This window comes from Manihot esculenta, chromosome 13 (genome assembly GCF_001659605.2).
Source record: "Manihot esculenta cultivar AM560-2 chromosome 13, M.esculenta_v8, whole genome shotgun sequence".
Lineage (NCBI taxonomy): Eukaryota > Viridiplantae > Streptophyta > Magnoliopsida > Malpighiales > Euphorbiaceae > Manihot > Manihot esculenta.
In genome coordinates this window covers 1,874,164-1,891,538 of record NC_035173.2, presented here as the reverse complement: position 1 = coordinate 1,891,538, position 17,375 = coordinate 1,874,164, and the positions used below count along the sequence as shown (strand labels likewise).

General features: G+C 33.1%; 2 protein-coding genes and 1 pseudogene across 3 annotated transcripts; all 3 read right to left on the bottom strand.

Moving 5' to 3' along the window:
• Positions 1-6,988: 6,988 nt before the first annotated feature.
• Positions 6,989-10,801, bottom strand: LOC110629120 (annotated as a pseudogene).
• A 934-nt stretch (positions 10,802-11,735) lies between these two features.
• Positions 11,736-12,838, bottom strand: LOC110630585 (putative F-box protein At1g67623). The gene has a single exon (XM_021778132.2). It carries the CDS (start codon positions 12,564-12,566, stop codon positions 11,775-11,777), a length of 792 nt encoding a protein of 263 aa, XP_021633824.1. The 5' UTR covers positions 12,567-12,838; the 3' UTR covers positions 11,736-11,774.
• A 1,955-nt stretch (positions 12,839-14,793) lies between these two features.
• LOC110629483 (protein Iojap-related, mitochondrial) lies at positions 14,794-17,149 on the bottom strand. 2 transcript variants are annotated; one of them, XM_021776467.2, is made up of 4 exons: positions 16,797-17,148; positions 16,511-16,598; positions 16,183-16,280; positions 14,794-15,046 (listed from the first exon to the last, which is right to left on the bottom strand). In XM_021776467.2, exons 1-4 carry the CDS (start codon positions 17,082-17,084, stop codon positions 14,975-14,977), a joined length of 546 nt encoding a protein of 181 aa, XP_021632159.1. In that variant the 5' UTR covers positions 17,085-17,148; the 3' UTR covers positions 14,794-14,974. The 2 variants fall into 2 exon arrangements, with proteins under 2 accessions (XP_021632159.1, XP_021632160.1); XM_021776468.2 differs by lacking the exon at positions 14,794-15,046 and adding an exon at positions 15,542-15,813 and having other exon boundaries at positions 16,797-17,149.
• Between the last annotated feature and the right edge of the window lie 226 nt (positions 17,150-17,375).

Below are 17,375 nucleotides of genomic sequence, written 5' to 3'. Positions count from 1 at the left end.
GACAATTGGTCGTGGTTTATGGATTGCATAAAAATCTGTGACCAAACGAGAAGATTTGTGTGTCATTTCAGATCGTCATGCTAGAATTCTTAAGGCGATGCATAAATATTGGTGGCAATCTCCTCCTCCTCCTCCTCCTCCTCCTCCTCCTCCTCCTCCTCCTCCTCCTCCTCCTCTATGTGAACATGATATCCTTATCTCTTGAAATTTGCCACATGTGCATGTTTGATCCATGAGTTTCACGTCCTTATTGTTTCTTTTTGTCAACGAAATAATCCCTATCTTTTTCTTTCCTCCTCCTCCTCCTCCTCCCAGCAATAATATGTGAACATGATATCCTTATCTCTTGAAATTTGCCACATGTGCATGTTTGATCCATGAGTTTCACCACTTGCTTTTGCCTACTTTGAGCAATAATTATTTCACAAACCATTGTCTGGCTGTTGAACCGTCTAACTCTATATCCATTCGCTTTAATTGTATTAGCACACAAAGTTTCACTGGAAGCCCGAGTGAAATCATATCCCCTATTTTGTTGATCCAAAAATGTTGTCCTTCGTGTATCAAAATAATGGACAGATTGAAAGAATATTTTCTCAACCATTGCCGTTATAGACAACGCTCGAAATCCTTTCATCATGCCATTTAGGGATTCAAACATATTAGTTGTCATCACGCCATATTTTTGTCCACCATCGTGTGATCTCGTCCATTTCTGTAAATTTATTTTAACTGCCCAGTCATAAAATTCAGAGTGCACCTTCCGAATATTATTTATTGCCTCGTAAAACTTTCTCTTTTGATTTTGATTTGCTGATATAAATGGCAAGTTCATTAAAGTAAAATTAGCATCAGCAAAATGTGATATTAAATTAAATAGATAAAGAAATCTTCATATAAAAACGCATACCTGCTATGCGCAACGATTTTTTTATTGCAGCATTTTTTAATGTCTTATTATAATTACTCAATACATGTCTTATGCAGTAACGATGATAACCGGCTGGAGGTTGCTACCAATATTTCTGCATCGCGTTAAGAATTATAGCATGACTATCTGAAATTACACACAAATTTTCTCGATTGGTCACAGATTTTTATGCAATCTATAAACCACGACCAATTGTCACCATCCTCCTTATCAACAATGGTAAAAGCTAATGGAAAGAGTTGATTATTTCCATCGAATGTGGTTGCACACAGTATACACCCGGTGTATTTTTCATATAGGAATGTCTAATCGATTAAGATTACAGGTCAACAATGTTTAAATCCTTTAATCGATTGCTTAAAAGCCTAAAACATTCGGTCAAATACACAACATATCATATTTAATCGTTTATTTATCTAATATGGATTATCCTCAATCATGTATACTATTTCGGGGTTGAAATAATGAAGAACAGTCATGAATCTACACAACCAATTATATAATTCATCCCAACCCCCATAAAGCTTTGCAATTGCCTTCTACTTTGCTTTCCATGTTTTTTTATAAAACGGCTCATACCCAAATTTATCTCACTTCGGCTTGTAGGGCAGCAATTTTTATATCAAACTGTTGTTCAATTAATGTAAAGATGAATGAACAAATGAAATTTTCATCCAATTGGTTATGGTTTTTCATCAACTAAGGATTTGTACATGTGTGCGGTTCACTATATATCGTAATTTTCCATATATTCTCTCCTTTTTTTTATACTCAAAGTCTCCATGCACAACCACTGTCTTTGTCTTTACACATTATAAAATAAGTCTTCTCTCTTATTTCAAGGTAGCAAAATTGATGATGATGTCTTAGGTGATATTCTTTTGCAGTTGCAATCACTGCATCTCTCAAAGAAAATATTATCTCAACTGAAAACTGTTAGATGGATCCCAAAAGGAACGAGTTTCTGGCTTATCATAAGGATCCATCCTAAGTAAATCAAAGTCTATTTCTGAGTATGGGAGAGGATGAACAACAGACAAAATAGGATTAAGAAATCGAGTGTTTTAATATCAACAGTTACTCCCACTATCCTCCTCATCATTATTCTCAGTAGACATCCATGAATCATCGTCATCGTCATCGTCATTCTCATCCTCTACTCTATCAGATAAATTATTTGACCTACCTCCAATACTATCAGATAAATTATAATCATCCACTGAATTTTGCCCTTCACATTGTTCAATATTTGATTTCACAGCAGTTCCAGATGAACCTATATCAATATCCTCATTCGTCGCATCAACAGAGCGAAGTATCTTAACATATATTTATATACTAGGCATACCACCAATTTGATACTAATTAAACATACTAGATACATTATCTTCTCCATATCTCCATGCATTCAAATTTTAAGAATTCATCCACAATTGTAGGCTTTCTAAAATTAATTATCTCTATATATTCATTCTTCTCGGTTAATCTAATTGCACGAATAATTTTTTTGATCAATTGATTAAAACTTATCATTTTACCTATTGGAACAACCTTTAAAAAATCTCCATCATACGTATCCATAATAACTATTTATAATATTTGTCCCAATGAATATTAGCATACGCAAGAACGGCCATTTTTCTGATAATAAATAAAAAACCTTGTAAATTTAATATTTCTATAATTGATAAGTAAACTTTTTTATTTTTTAAAATTACAATAAATTAAAATTAGACACAATAAATATGATATATTTATTTTAAAAAAATTATAATTTTTCATATACATACATTTTAAATATGAATCACACGTTTTCACCGAGTCGATCAATGAAATCAAAATTTTCAATTCCTGCAAATAAAATAATTTCTATTAAGAATTTATTTTTATTTACTATAAAAATAAAAATAATTTAAATTTAAAATAAAAAATATCTAAAACTTACCGGCATTTCTTTTTTTTAGTCGAGTCGAAACAATTAGATACAGTAATTTTATAAAATTTATAGAGAAAAAGAACTAATTTTTATCGAAGATTTAATAAAAAATAAGCAAGATTATAGAGAAGAAAATAACAAAGGATGCAAATAAGCAATGAGAAAGTCTATTGACTGGGATGGTGTTTGTCATTCGTTAAACAATTTATAGAAGGCAATTTATAGAGGGGTGGCTAGAAATATAGCCGTTTGAGTTAAACGTTAGGGTAGCTTTATTCTAGTTCGACATTGAGAGTGTCGAACTAGTCGCTAGACATGGGAACTAGCCGTTGTGGCTATTTCAGCACTCAAAGTGCCGAACTTGAGCATTTAAGCCTGTCCAGCACCTAGAGTATTTAGAGTGCTAGACAGACATATCGGCACCTTAGACCGAATATGCCACGTATGCCACCATGGGATCAATGAGCTCTTGTGGCAGAAACCTCATTGTTCGACACCAATGGTGTTGAACAATATGCTCCCGTAGCAGTTCGACACCAATGGTGTCGAACATGCTTCTTGTGGCAGAACAATATGCTCCCGTGGCAGTTCGACACCAATGGTGTCGAATATGCTTTTTTGATACACAGAATGTCAAAAATATTTTCAAATTCTGCATGATTTGATAAATAATCTTTTAATTATGTATGATTTAAAAAAAATCTCAAGATTGAGTGGAGCACAAAAAGGAAGTGGATCATGAGATGACAGGAGACCCAGCCATTTCCCTCCATGCTATATGTGGGTTGCAACATTCCCAAACAATGCAGGTACAAACCAAAGTGGGTGATGCGACAATATTGGTATTGGTAGACTCGAGAAGTACCCACAACTTTATTAGTGAAACAGCTGTTCGAAGGTTACATCTTCCAGTTCAACCACAATGGAAGTTGCAGGTATCAATTGCCAATGGGGACCGACTGCCAAGTATGGGCATTTGTGAAGCAGTAAACTTGAGTATCGATTCTCACCTTTTTACAACTGATCTCTTTGTGATTCCATTAGCAGGCTTTGACTTAGTTCTTGGAGTTAAGTGGCTGGCCACTTTGGGTCCCATTCTTTGGGACTTTGCAACTTTAGAAATGCATTTTGCAATTGCAGGGAACAAAATTACATTGCAGGGGCAACAACTTTTGTCCAAACCAATTCTAAATGCACTACCAGTATCATCACCGGGACAAACTGAATTGAGCAGCCTGCTCGACAAATTTGCAGATTTATTCCAGCAGCCAGCGGGTCTCCCTCCGATCCGCTCACGTGACCATAGAATCTGTCTTCTACCTGATACTGGTCCGGTGGTGGTTTGACCCTACAGCCATCCACATCTACAAAAAGATGAAATAGAGCAACAGTGTGATGACACGCTGAAACGGGGGATTATTCGACCCAGTCGCTCTCCATTTTCCTCTCTCTTTCCGGTGTTATTAGTCCCCAAACAAGATGAGTAGTGAAAATTTCCTCTCTCTCCCCAGTGTTGTTAGTTTCCAAACAAGATTAGTGAAAATTTTGTGAAAATTTTGTGTGGATTATAGGGAATTGAATGCCAAGGCAGTGAAGGATAAATTCCCCATCCCAATAGTACAAACTTCAGGGCACACGTCAAGGTCACTTTGAATTTTTAACCATGCCTTTTGGTCTCCTTCGACATTTCAGGCTCTCATGAACGACGTGTTTAAGAAGCATCTACATAAGTTTGTGCTCCTTTTTTTTATGATATTTTAATTTACAGTACATCTTGGGAGGAGCACCTCACGCACATCCAAACCGTCTTTGAATTATTACGAGCTCACCATCTTTTTCTTAAGCTCTCTAAGTGTTCATTTGGAGAAATGCTGGTGGCGTATTAGGGCCATGTAATTACAGGTGCAAGAGTATCAGTCGATAGAAATAAAATTCATCGAATGGCCTGAACCAAGATCCATCAAAGCTCTCAGGAGTTTTTTGGGCCTGGCCGGCTATTATTGCCGATTCATAAGAGATTATGGTATCTTAACAGCCCCTTTGACGCAACTCTTGCGAAAGAATCCATTTTTGTGGTGAAGCAGCAACAAAATCATTTCAAGGATTGAAAAAGGCTCTCTCCGAAGCTCCCTTCCTACAATTACCAGACTTTGCCAAAGCATTTGTGTTAGAATGTGATGCCTCCGGCGGAGGAATTGGAGCTGTATTACAGCAGGATGGGCACCCATTGGCATTTTTCAGCTGCAAATTGGCAGATCGCCACTTAAAATTACCTGCCTATAAACGAGAATTGATTGGATTGGCAAAGGCAGTGCAGCATTGGCGGCCCTAACTTTGGAAAAGATCATTCTTGATCCGTACGGATCATTTTAGCCTCAAGTGCCTTCTCGAACAACGCCTTACTACATCTCCACAACAACATTGGACGAAGATAGTGCCTTATAGTGTCCCATCTCACTTCCCATTGTCACTTGATTTGATTCTGTACGCGAAGAGATTGCAACCTCTGCTGAATTACGGGAGTTGCGGGACCAAATTGTACAAGGCAAAAGGCCAGCTTCTTGGACTGTTGCAGGTGGCCTCATTCTTTATCATAATAAAGTCTATTTGCTCCCGACATCCCCTTAACATCTTCTGTTATTGCTGGTATTCATCATGGAACGCATGAAGTCTTACAAAAGACACTACAACGCATCCACCAGGATTTTTTTTTGGAAAGGGATGAAATCAATGGTTCGAGGATTCATAGCTGCTTGTATTGTGTGTCAACGAAACGAAACTGAGCATCTGAGTCCAGTTGGTCTACTTCAGCCATTGGACAATCCGAAGCAAATCTGGTCCGACATATCAATGGACTTTGTGGATGGGTTGCTCAAATTTGGTAGCAAATCTGGTCCGACATATCAATGAACTTTGTGGATGGGTTGCCTAAATCTGGTGGGAAGTCTTCTTTGCTAGTGGTGGTTGACCATTTTCCAAATTTGCTCACTTTATTCCACTTGCTCATCCTTATACAGCAATGAGTATTGCACATGTTTTCTTTGAGAATACTTTTAAATTGCATGGGTTACCCGAGTCGGTGATCGTGATACTATTTTCACCAATCACTTTTGGTGAAAATTATTTCGCCTTTGTGGAACTAAGTTAGCATTTTCCTCTGCTTATCATCTAAATCGGACGGCCAAATTTTTGCTTATCATCTCCAATCCAACGGAGGAAATTGAGGTGGTGAACCGTACCATAGAAATGTAAGTGAACCGTACCATAGAAATGTAAATCCGCTGCCTTGCAGGAGATACACCTAAACAAGGTCACATGGCTACCTTGGGCAGAATACTGCTATAATACATCATTCCATAGTTCTCTCCAAACTACTCCTATCATTCCATAGTTCTCTCCAAACTACTCCTTTCAAATTCTACAGTGCATTGGAGAAGTAGCCTATAAGCTAGAGCTACCATCAACTAATAAGTTACATGATGTCTTCTATGTTTCCTTGTTGAAAGCTCATAAAAGGACTCCTCCGCAGATCATACCAAATTTGCCCAACATAATTGACGGGAAAGTGGTGCCTACTCCGTTGAAAGTATTATGCTCTCGACTTAACAGGGGTGTTGGGGAAATCCTCGTACAGTGGCAAGGACTGCCCGAAACTGATGCAACTTAGCTTATCCACATTTTGAGCTTGAGTACAAGCTCAATATCCAGGGGGAGTGATGTTATGGACCCTTTTGTAGGGACCACGTACAAGAGAAAGAATGAGTAACGGCAACACTATTTTGATAACCTTCAAAGTTATCAAAAAACACTTTCGATAGCTTTCAAATTCTATTTTGCTTAGACTTCTTAACTGAATTATTTTGAGTAGCTTTCAAAGTCTTTCCAGCTTTAGATTTCTTATGTCGATTAATTTCTATCTTTCCGTAAGACTTCTAGTCTGCTTGTAACACCCAGCATTATAAATTGTTGAGATTGAATCCATAAAACTAAGCAAAATTTTCTTTCATCTTTTTTTGAGATCAGAAGCCTCTCTTAACAAGTTCAAAAAGGTGAGAGCTCCTTTCATGAGCTCACTACAGCAACAATTGGTAAAAAAAATTACATTATGTTTCGTTATCCTTAGACTTTGATTTCACTGTTAACAGACCTGTGATGCGATCCATATCCAGGGGACTTAACATATTAAATTTTCAATAGTAATATCGTACCAAAAGTCCACAAAAATATGTGGAGATTAGGAACCCAAAATGCTATACCTAATTAGGATTAGGAGTTTAACTAACATTAGGATTAGTAGTCCAAAATCAAATGCTAATTAGGAATTACAAATCACACAGACTTTCTAGCTACAAAATGCTAAACCTAATATAACTATGAATATTCCTAAATAATAAAAAAAAATCCTAAAAATAGAAATCTAAATCTCCTAATTGTATAATAAATAATTAAATATAATTACTAAGTTGAGTCTTTTTCAAATAGTGCATTACTTCCTGCTGTAATGAAGACAGCACAAGGCGAAGTCAAACCAATGCCAAGATAAGCCATGCCCAAGCTTAGTGCCTTAGCATGATAAAGGCAACCCCAACAAAGAGTTAAATGGAAGAACTTTGGGCTATAATCCTACTGGTTAAATATTCAAAAATAGAAAGAAAAACAGAAAGATTCTAAACCTGTCCAGTGATGTAGCTGGCAGCAGGACTAATAGCCAGGAATTCTACCAATCCTGCATCCTCCCCTGGTTGGCCATACCTTCCTGAATGCATAATGAATGATAGTGTCAATTGTTTTATGAAATATTTCATTCAAATTTGTCAACTCATGAAAATCCTAACTAGGAAGACTTGATGTGACTTTCAAAAAGTTCTTAAAATAAGCGAAATGACTCGTCATGAGAATAAAAATAATGAGAAATTTTTTATTTTATGATCTTGTAATTCACCTAAGGGGACTGACTCCAAGATTTTCTTCTCAATATCGGCCCCAAGTTTGGCTGTCATATCAGATGCAATGAATCCAGGGGCAACAGCATTTACCTAGAAAATATATTCATTAGCGCTAATGTACATAAAGTCACACTGACTGCATAAATCCTGGAATGTGTCAAAACACCAAAACACAAAGATTAAAATTATTAAAACTCACGTTAATATTTCTGCTTGCATATTCTTTTGCAACATTCTTTGTCAATCCAATAACTCCTGCCTTTGCAGCACTGTAGTTGGCTTGCCCAACATTGCCAACCAAACCCACAACGGATGATATGTTAATGATCCTTCCCTATGAAACCCATATAACATTAGGAGTTGAAAGCATTAGATTGTAAACAGAGATCAATGGAGGCAAAGACAAAAGTCTATTTCTATCTCAGCTGAACTTTGAGGAATTTCCTTTTTCTTTTCATTTAATTTCTGCAAATTACCGGCTTTAAGTATGTTACTGATCCAATCTCAAAGTCCGCCTTGCTTTCACACTTAAAGCACCAATTGAAACTACTATGGAATTGGAGAAATGAATTGGAGAAATGTTCCAAAGTTTGTAAGTTTCCTTTTGAGAGAGAGTCCAAAGCTATCAATAATTATTTAAGAAGAAGAATTGACAATAGGAAAGACAGCATGGAAGAATGGAATAACTACAAACATGCAAAGAGAAAGGCACAGAACAGTATTAATTGGGTTTTAGTGAAGAAATCAAAGCCTAATTTGCCAAAAACAAGGAAAATCAATGAACTTAAGATAGGCATGTGATCTTACCTTTTTCTTCTTCATCATAATTTTGGCTGCTGCCTGCAAAGAATGCATTACCTCAGATCAAGTAGGAGAACTCACATATCCAATAGAACAATTAGTTGGGTCTTAATGCAAGTACCTGTGTGCAAAGGAAAACACCTGTGAGATTCAGATCAATAACCTCCTGCCACTGAGATTTCTTCATTCTCATCAACAATGTATCTTGTGTTATTCCTGAAACCAAGGTAAAAAAAAAATTAGGGCAACCAAAAAGAAAGCAATAAATAATGAGAAATAGAGTATGCTGTTTTCACCTGCATTATTGACTAGTACATCAACTGTTCCCCATGCATCAATAGCCTGTGGATCCGATAATGAAACAAATCATGAAGCACACCGTAATTAATTAATTTCATAAATTAAACCAACATAAGGTACATTCACTTACAGTTTTCATCATTGATTCCACATCAGCTTCTTTTGAAACATCACCCCCAAAGTGAGAGCCTAACCATAAGCCTCAATCTGCAAGATATACGCATAGAAAGTCAGTAATTGTTTCAAACATGCAGTATGAATTAGCAACATTGCCGTTACCAAAAATATATATGAGAGATGTCAACAGCATATACAAGAAGTGAAGGTTTTTTCCCTTTTTGTGGCAGTACAACAACTGGGACAGAGCACGAATAAAAGCAAGTCAATTATGGTCCATGACAATTTCATCCTGAATACATGAGTGTTATTTTTCATTTTTCCTTATTCTTCAACTTCTGGAGAAGTTTTCAATGAGTTTAAGCGAAGGAGGACATGGCAAAAGAACAGAATGAGAAATCTGTAATTAAATAAGAAACAATAAATTAAATAAAGGAAGTCCTTTATATTTTTGGATAGACTAGTGACCAGGATTATAACCAATCCCACACAGGTAATTATATGAACTTCTCAAGAATGGTCATTCACCTCTTTGGAAACTTCCTCAGCCTCTTTTGATGACCTAGCATAATTTACCAACACCTGTAATAGCAAATTCAATTTTAAGCTTGGCAACATATAAATTTTATGAATAACGAATTTAGAAGTAATAAAAAATTAATAAATACACATTAAACTTTACAATATTCAGAATACAGTTAATAACAGTAATGTGCAATGAAGACTTTAGAAAACTATTCAGAATATAATGAACTAACAGCAAGAAAATTCAGTATTAAGTCCATCTTCAAGAAACCAGATAAAACACAATGGCAAGCATAACTCCATATTAGCAAATAACTTTTTACCACACTATTAAAAGGCATTCAAACTTCAAACATTTGAAAATTACAATGCACAGAGATGATGATTTTCTGCATATGCCTATTTTGTACATAGATAAATAAACAAACAAATAACTACTTCCGGCACTACAACAATGCAGTTGAGTAAGAAGCATTTCAACTAAAACACCAAAGCGAAGAGCTCTGAAATAAGGGAACTTCACTGACCTTACAACCAGCTTTTCCCAAGAATAAGGCAACTGCTTTAGCAATACCTCTAGAAGCTCCAGTCACTACACCAACAGGCGCTTCCACCTTGTGAGTTGCCTCGGCGCTTGCTGCTTCAGCATTAGCAACCTGAGTTCTTATGCCTGTATGTGCAATCACAATCAATGAATCAACTATATATCATTGCCAAATCATCTACAAATAGAGTTTTTTCTATTACAAAATTTGCTAGAACCACCACTCAAAAGTTTTAAAAATCTTCGACGGATCCGCAAATTCCAAATCAGCAACACCATAGTAAAACTACTACTCTCATTCAAAACCCTTTTTCAAAAAACTATAGAAGAGAAGAAAAACAAAATACCAGAGGAAGCAAAACATTTCCTCGATACACACTGTAGTCAATGCCAGGTTGGAGTTGCCTGACTCCCGTAGTAATCGGAGACCATTGACGGAACTGACCAAATCTGCGGTCACCGGAACTTCCGAAATTGGCGGATATGAAGGCAACGACGTTGGATCCAGCAACAGAAGCAGCCATGACGAAAGCTGCACAGGGCCTCCGAAGAATGAAAGAGGAGCAGGCTTGGAGAAGAGGAGGAGAGTTAGAAATAGAAGCAGCCAGAGAAACACTGTTGTTTTGGCAATGGAAAGGAGGAAACGAGGTCAGCGCCTGTGCACTACTTAGTTAATGGATTTGGATTTGTGACTATTTCACCACGCAACCATTGAGCTTGAAGCAGCCGTTCACAGGCACGCAATTGCAACTGGATGGCAAAGTCGTGATATTTTTAAGTTCTAAGGGTACTTTGTGGATTTCACTCAACTGATGGACACCAATTATTAGGCCTGTTCCAATGAACACCCGCGATTTAGAAACCGGTCGACAAAATTCTTTCCGAAAGAAGATTCAATGAAAAATTTTTAAATATTTAAATTTATATTTTTGAAATTAAATTTTAAGTATAAATTTTTGTCGACATAAATTTGAAATTAAAGTCTACATAAATTTTAAAAGAAAAAAGTCATTCCTCTTACATATTTAAGATTTTTTTTTCCAAAAAGAAAAAAAGAATGAACATTCATTTTCTTAATTTCGTCGCTTTTTAAAAAATTAATGAAAAATGAAATTTACTCTTTATAATTTTATATTTATAAAATAATGAATATCATATAAATTTAAATATTGTTAATTTTATTTCGATGGCTTGTTTCTTTTTTATTTTTAGTTAACTACTAAAATAATTATTTTATTAAAATATATTTAAATATATAAATAAGAAAATGTATTAATAAATCAATAATGTATGCTTTTGTTTGTTAGTTTTCATAGTTACAAAATTTATACTTTATTTTTTATTAATTTATTATTTCTTTTAATTAATTTATAAGATGAAATTATAATTTATATATATTCATGATTTATTTATAATATAGGTACAAATATAACAGGAAATTATTAGCTAGATAAAAAAAATTGGTAATTTTCTACAATGATAAAAAAATAAATTTCATAGATTATAAAAATTAATTTATTTATATAAGACAAAAAAATACAATTTAAAACTAATAATTTATTATTTTATATTTAACTTAATATATATTTTAAAATAATTTTTAATAATTTATTTATAAAAATATAACGTTGAAAATATATTAACTCATCAAAATTACTAAAACACCATCCTAATTCATCTATAGCTTCCTGTTCTTAGCATCTTACAAAACTTCATTGCTTCAAGATCCCATAAACAAGAATCGCATGAAAAATGGTCATCTTCAAAATCTTCATCAGATTTCCATCTTGAATAGTTTCTCGTTTGATCACCGGCCAAAGAACACAGTGCCTTTGTATTGCAACAATTGCATGATTTCCTCTTCTTCAGGAACTTTTCTTTTTCTTCTGTTTGTCCAATTCCAACTATGTAATTCTTCACCCACATCATCCGCACAATCTTTTGCACTTTTCTTCTGCATTCTGTAATAATGAAACTAGATTTTGATCTTTTCAAATCAGACAGTAACTTCACTCCTTTATTTTGATGTTTGCCACCATAGCATACAAGTATTATACCATAGACATATGTAGCTTCCACATGCCCTTTACTGGCTGCTTTCTTCAAGAATTTTAGTCCAGAATCATGTTTTAATGTGCTGAAATAATCTATCATTCCTTGTCTAAATAAAGCTTCTGGATTTTCACTCTTCTTGCACCTTTCCAAGAAAGAAGAAGCTCCATGGTTGATCCACCATGGGATGACAGGGAAAGAAGTGATATTCACATGCTCAAAGACATAATCTTCTGATGCTGCTTCAAAAAACTCTTTGCAACTTGTTTTGGCATTGATGAGATCAGTGACGGATAAAGAGGCAACTCGAGCAAGAATCTCTGTCACCAATTCTTTAGGAACATGCTTAAACCAATGATGCTGATTCTTTTTTCTGCATTTCTTTATGTTTTTATGTGGACTTAATGGAGCCATTGAGCGGATGGTTGAAAGCACGATCAGAATTGCAAATACGCGAAGAAAAAGCTCCACCACAATTTCTCAAGAAGCAAGACAATTGGGAATTAAAGGAGAAGAACGAATTTCAAAATCAAATAAGAACAAACGAACCAGTTAGGTGAGGGATTTATCAGAATTTGCCTCATTTTATACGCAAACAAATGAATCCTTTTCCTACGTGGATTGGTATTCTTCTATTACATGGATTTCAATTTTATTTTTAAATTCTTTCCTTTTTCAGTTTGCACAAGGTTGGATGTTATTTTTTATTATTTCCTTTTTCTTTCCCATGATTGATTTTGAAAGTATTTAAGACCGATTTTTACTAGTTAATTACCAATCTTAATCATTGAGAATCAAAGTACATACACCAATTTTTATCATAATTCAGATTCACAACCCCTAAAAAAATTTCTTTAAAAACATTTACATTAACAAATTCAATATAACAAAGGGGAAGAATTAAAAAATACATTGTTTATTTCAGTTTTCTTCCGGGAGCACGAAAGTTAGGAGCATTAGATTCAAATTTGATACACTATGGTTTGCTGATTTTGGTATGTACAGATTGTGTCACGTGTCTATATTCACACAAGAATGAATAATAATTAGAATAAAGATAATTACAAAGCTATCTGATTCTTAATAATAATAATAATTTTCTTTGTTTTTTTTTTTTTAAATGCCTTCTAATTTCACATATTTTTAGTAGGATTTTCTATTTTAATTTGTAATAAAAAAGCCTTATATTAACAAATTGAGTTTTATTCTTTCAAAATAATTAAATATTAGTCATAAATTGTAATTTATTTAAACTAAAAATCAGTTTTAATTGATTTTTAATCGTTACATCAACACTCATTAGTAATATTAGAAAGAAAAGTCTCACATTGATAACAAATTGAAATAGGAGTGGCAACGGATCAAATAATTTTAAATATTTGATATAATCAAACTCAATTTGAATAATTTTAATTAAATTTAAAATAGATTCAAATTTAAAAAATAATATATGTTGCGGGTTTAAATCAGATTCATGTTTTATATATAAGTACCATTATTGAAACCTGTTTATATGAATAGTTAATTTAATATAAACATATATTTTATAATAATATTTATAAACTTTTTTCTATATTATCATTTAAAAAATTAAAATTAAAATATTTTTTTAATAAAAAATACTTTTTATATAAATTATTAATTAAAATATATAAAACTAAACTGTAGATTTAAAATGAATTCGGATATTAAATCGGATTCGTATTCGTTTAATTTTCACGGTTTGTATTTCAATTAAATCATATTTTTCATATTATCACAAATCTATATATTTAGATATATTTATAAAATTAGATTCTAAAATAGATTATGTAGAAATGGATAAATGAGTTCACATAATTATGTCATGTATCACTCCTATATTTGTATATTTATGCCAAATAATATATCTTATTTTTATTTTTAAATTATATTTTCATATTTAATAATATTACTAATTACTTATCCATAATTTCATTTATTATCTTTATTGTTACAATGTATATATAACTTTTTAATTTCCTATCATTTCGTATGTAATTTTTTAATTTTTTTATAACATTTTAATATAATATATTATTATAATAAAATAAAAATTTTAATATATATATTTTATTTTATTTTATTTTTAGTAATAAGTAAACTAAAAACAACTATAACTAACATTATTAAAAGAAGAAATGTCATTTTCTTTTTATCTTAATTAAATAAAAAAATTATTAAAAAATGAAAAATTAGACAAAAATAAATTCTTTTGGCTTGAATATAAAGGCTTATTGTGTCAAAATTTTTTATTTAATTTTTATTTTATTAATTGATTGTCAAATATAATACATTAAATTTAATGAATATGAAAAATTAATTTGTAAAAAAAATATAAATACTTATTTGTAAGCAATTATAATATTTACAAACCAACTTATAAGAATATAGAAATGAATTATAACTTAAAAAATTATTTTACAATAAAATAAAAATTTATAACTAAATTTAAAAATATATCAATTAAATTATATATTGTCCAACACTTTAAGGATTAAAATATAATTTACAGATTTTTAAATGCCACTTTCAGTATTTATTAATAATGTTAGAGAGAAAAGTCTCAAAGAAAATTCTTTTTGTTATAAGTTAAATCACAGGATCATATTTGAGAAAAGAGTCAAAACAAATGGTAATTTTTATGCAATTATCCCTATATAAAATAACAGGCAGCATAACTGCAGATGAGCATTCACAAGATAACAATGTACAAGTTCACATGTAATGAAGAAAAGAAAACTTCAGTGAAAACTAAATCAGCAGATATCGAGTCATCTGGTCATGTAACTATTTGTTTAGGCTTAGGCACGATTTTGTGCTGGTCTTTTTGAATTATTCTTGGGACGAATCTTCACAAATGCTTTCTCTAAATCCTGAACAGACAAAAATAATGGTAAAAATTAAGTTCCTGTTGTTTTCCTGGATATTCTACACACAAAACATAAAATGAAACCACATAAACCAGAATAATCCCCATGAAAAAAAAAAACATGATAGGACAAGGTATGCATTCATGGTAGTCAATAATGTGTTAGACGCATATTGTGGCAAAATAACTTCAAATTAAAATGTTTAAAAGCTCTTTGGCAAAATATAGGAAGTGATTCAAAACCAAGCACCAAGACACAAACCATACCACAGGCATAAAACACCTCAAGCCCAGACAACGACAATATGCATAAATAAGACCATTGTATTATTATTGGCATCCATTCTAGTTTACAACTTAGCAGCCATGAGCATTCTGTACTATTGAACCAGGAACATTCAGAATACTATTTCTCACTTCACACTCCCTAATCAAAAAAGTAATTGAAACTTAACAGGTTAACAAATTCAAAAGAGAAAAAAAATGGTAGATATAAATGTAGACAGCAATAGCTAGCTCAAAATAACAACATTCTTCAACAAATATAAGTGTTTTTTTTTTCCTGGAATATCGTACATAAGAACTTTAAACTTAATTTCCAAAATCATCTTGGATTTCTGATCAAATTAAATGCTTGTTTGTGCAACAGGCACTGTTTGATTAAGGATAGTCATAAGTAATTTAAACAGAACATTATGTTGGATACTAATATGTGATAAGTAGATGTATCTTCTCTCGTTTACCTTGTCTTCACATAATAGACTTTTGAATCTACATTGTAATAAAAGGACAATGGTGTGAGGACAGAAAATGACAACTATTTTAAAATATAACTTCCCCATAGAGTCACCTTCATAATCTACATCATATTTGTATGCAGCAACTTGGGATTTCAGAGGGAAGAACATCACATAAAGGGAATAAGAAATCTCCAAAAATCCCAGTCATGGCGGCACACTAAGGAATCCATATTATAACATATGATGGCTACTCCCTAAAAGTCCATTATTTTAACGCCAGAAAGACAACGAAAAATGGAACTAAAGACTCAATCTTATATTTCTTCATTCCTCAATTTCTTTTGTATAAAAACAAGTGATCCAACTAAGACCATATCATTTGGTTCAATTTATCATTTACCTTAACTGATTCTTTTGGGGGAGTGTCAGAAGTCCAAAGATCTTCCAAATTGTAATAAGCTCGGGCCTTCTCATCAAGAGCATGAACTATCACCTTGCCTAAAGAAAATACAGAAACGAAAAGGATGATTAAAGTAACAACATGGAACATAAATACCATAAATTTCATCAGAACACCAGAATCTGGAATTAATTCCAGAAAAACTCAGGCAATTTGAACTGCCTTGTAACCCAACTTGGGTAATTAAAGACTATTAGATAAGAACGTGAGATTATGCAAAATCCTTTAAGGAACAAAACTAATTAGCGTTATAGAGTGCAGAACAAACCAGAATCAATGACAATCCACTTTCCTCCCTCTTGTCCTTCCACGCTTGGAAGCATCATCCGCTGAGCTCCTTTCTGCTTTTCCTTAGCCTGGTCTTACAAATACGCGAATAAATGAGCAACATAAAAAAATTTCCAATCTATACAAAAATTCATCCTTAGGCACCAAAGAAACCATAACCAAACACCAACAAATAAACAGTTCCACCACAATTTCGCGAGAAGCAAGACAATTTGGAATTAGAGGTGTAAAATGAATTTCAAAATCAAATGAGCAAACGAACCTGCCTTGTAAATAAGCGCCTGAGCGATGTTTTTGACGTGCCAGGTAGACCTACCAGTGGCGAACACCATATAATCCGCCCAATTACAGTGCTTTCCGACCGGTATGATTTTCACGTCGTCCGCTCTCACATCGCTGAGAACCTTCTCAACCTCGTTTAGGTCCAGTATACCTTTGTTACTGCTGATGGATCCCACGGTTGATGAAGAGAAAGCGTAACGGGAGCCTAAAGAGCCTAGCTTCCATGGTAGTGAACAGAAAAGGTGAGATCGAGATCGCACCGCCGCCATCATTGGGATCGCAACACTTGAAAGGGCAGAAGCTTAGAGAAAGGAGTACACCAATCTAACTACGACGGTCGTTCTTCTAAACGATATCGTTTCATATTTTTTTTTAATTTAATATGATTTTTTGAGTTTTTTTTTTAAAAAAAAACATCCAACTTAATTTAAAAATATCCCTTAAATTTCTCTAAAAAAAATCATTTGGATATATATTATTTTATCTTTCATACACTTGGTTACATATCGTTCTCTAAATAAAGGTAATACGATTTTTTACTGCAACTCATATATGATTTGTAA

Coding starts and splice junctions, on each gene's coding strand:
- LOC110630585 (XM_021778132.2), bottom strand. CDS start 12,566: ATGGCTCCATTAAGTCCACATAAAAACATAAAGAAATGCAGAAAAAAG.
- LOC110629483 (XM_021776467.2), bottom strand. CDS start 17,084: ATGATGGCGGCGGTGCGATCTCGATCTCACCTTTTCTGTTCACTACCA. Junction 16,281..16,510: donor GTGGATTGTCATTGATTCTG/GTTTGTTCTGCA, acceptor TATTTTCTTTAG/GCAAGGTGATAGTTCATGCT. Junction 15,047..16,182: donor CCCCAAAAGAATCAGTTAAG/GTAAATGATAAA, acceptor TTGTCTGTTCAG/GATTTAGAGAAAGCATTTGT.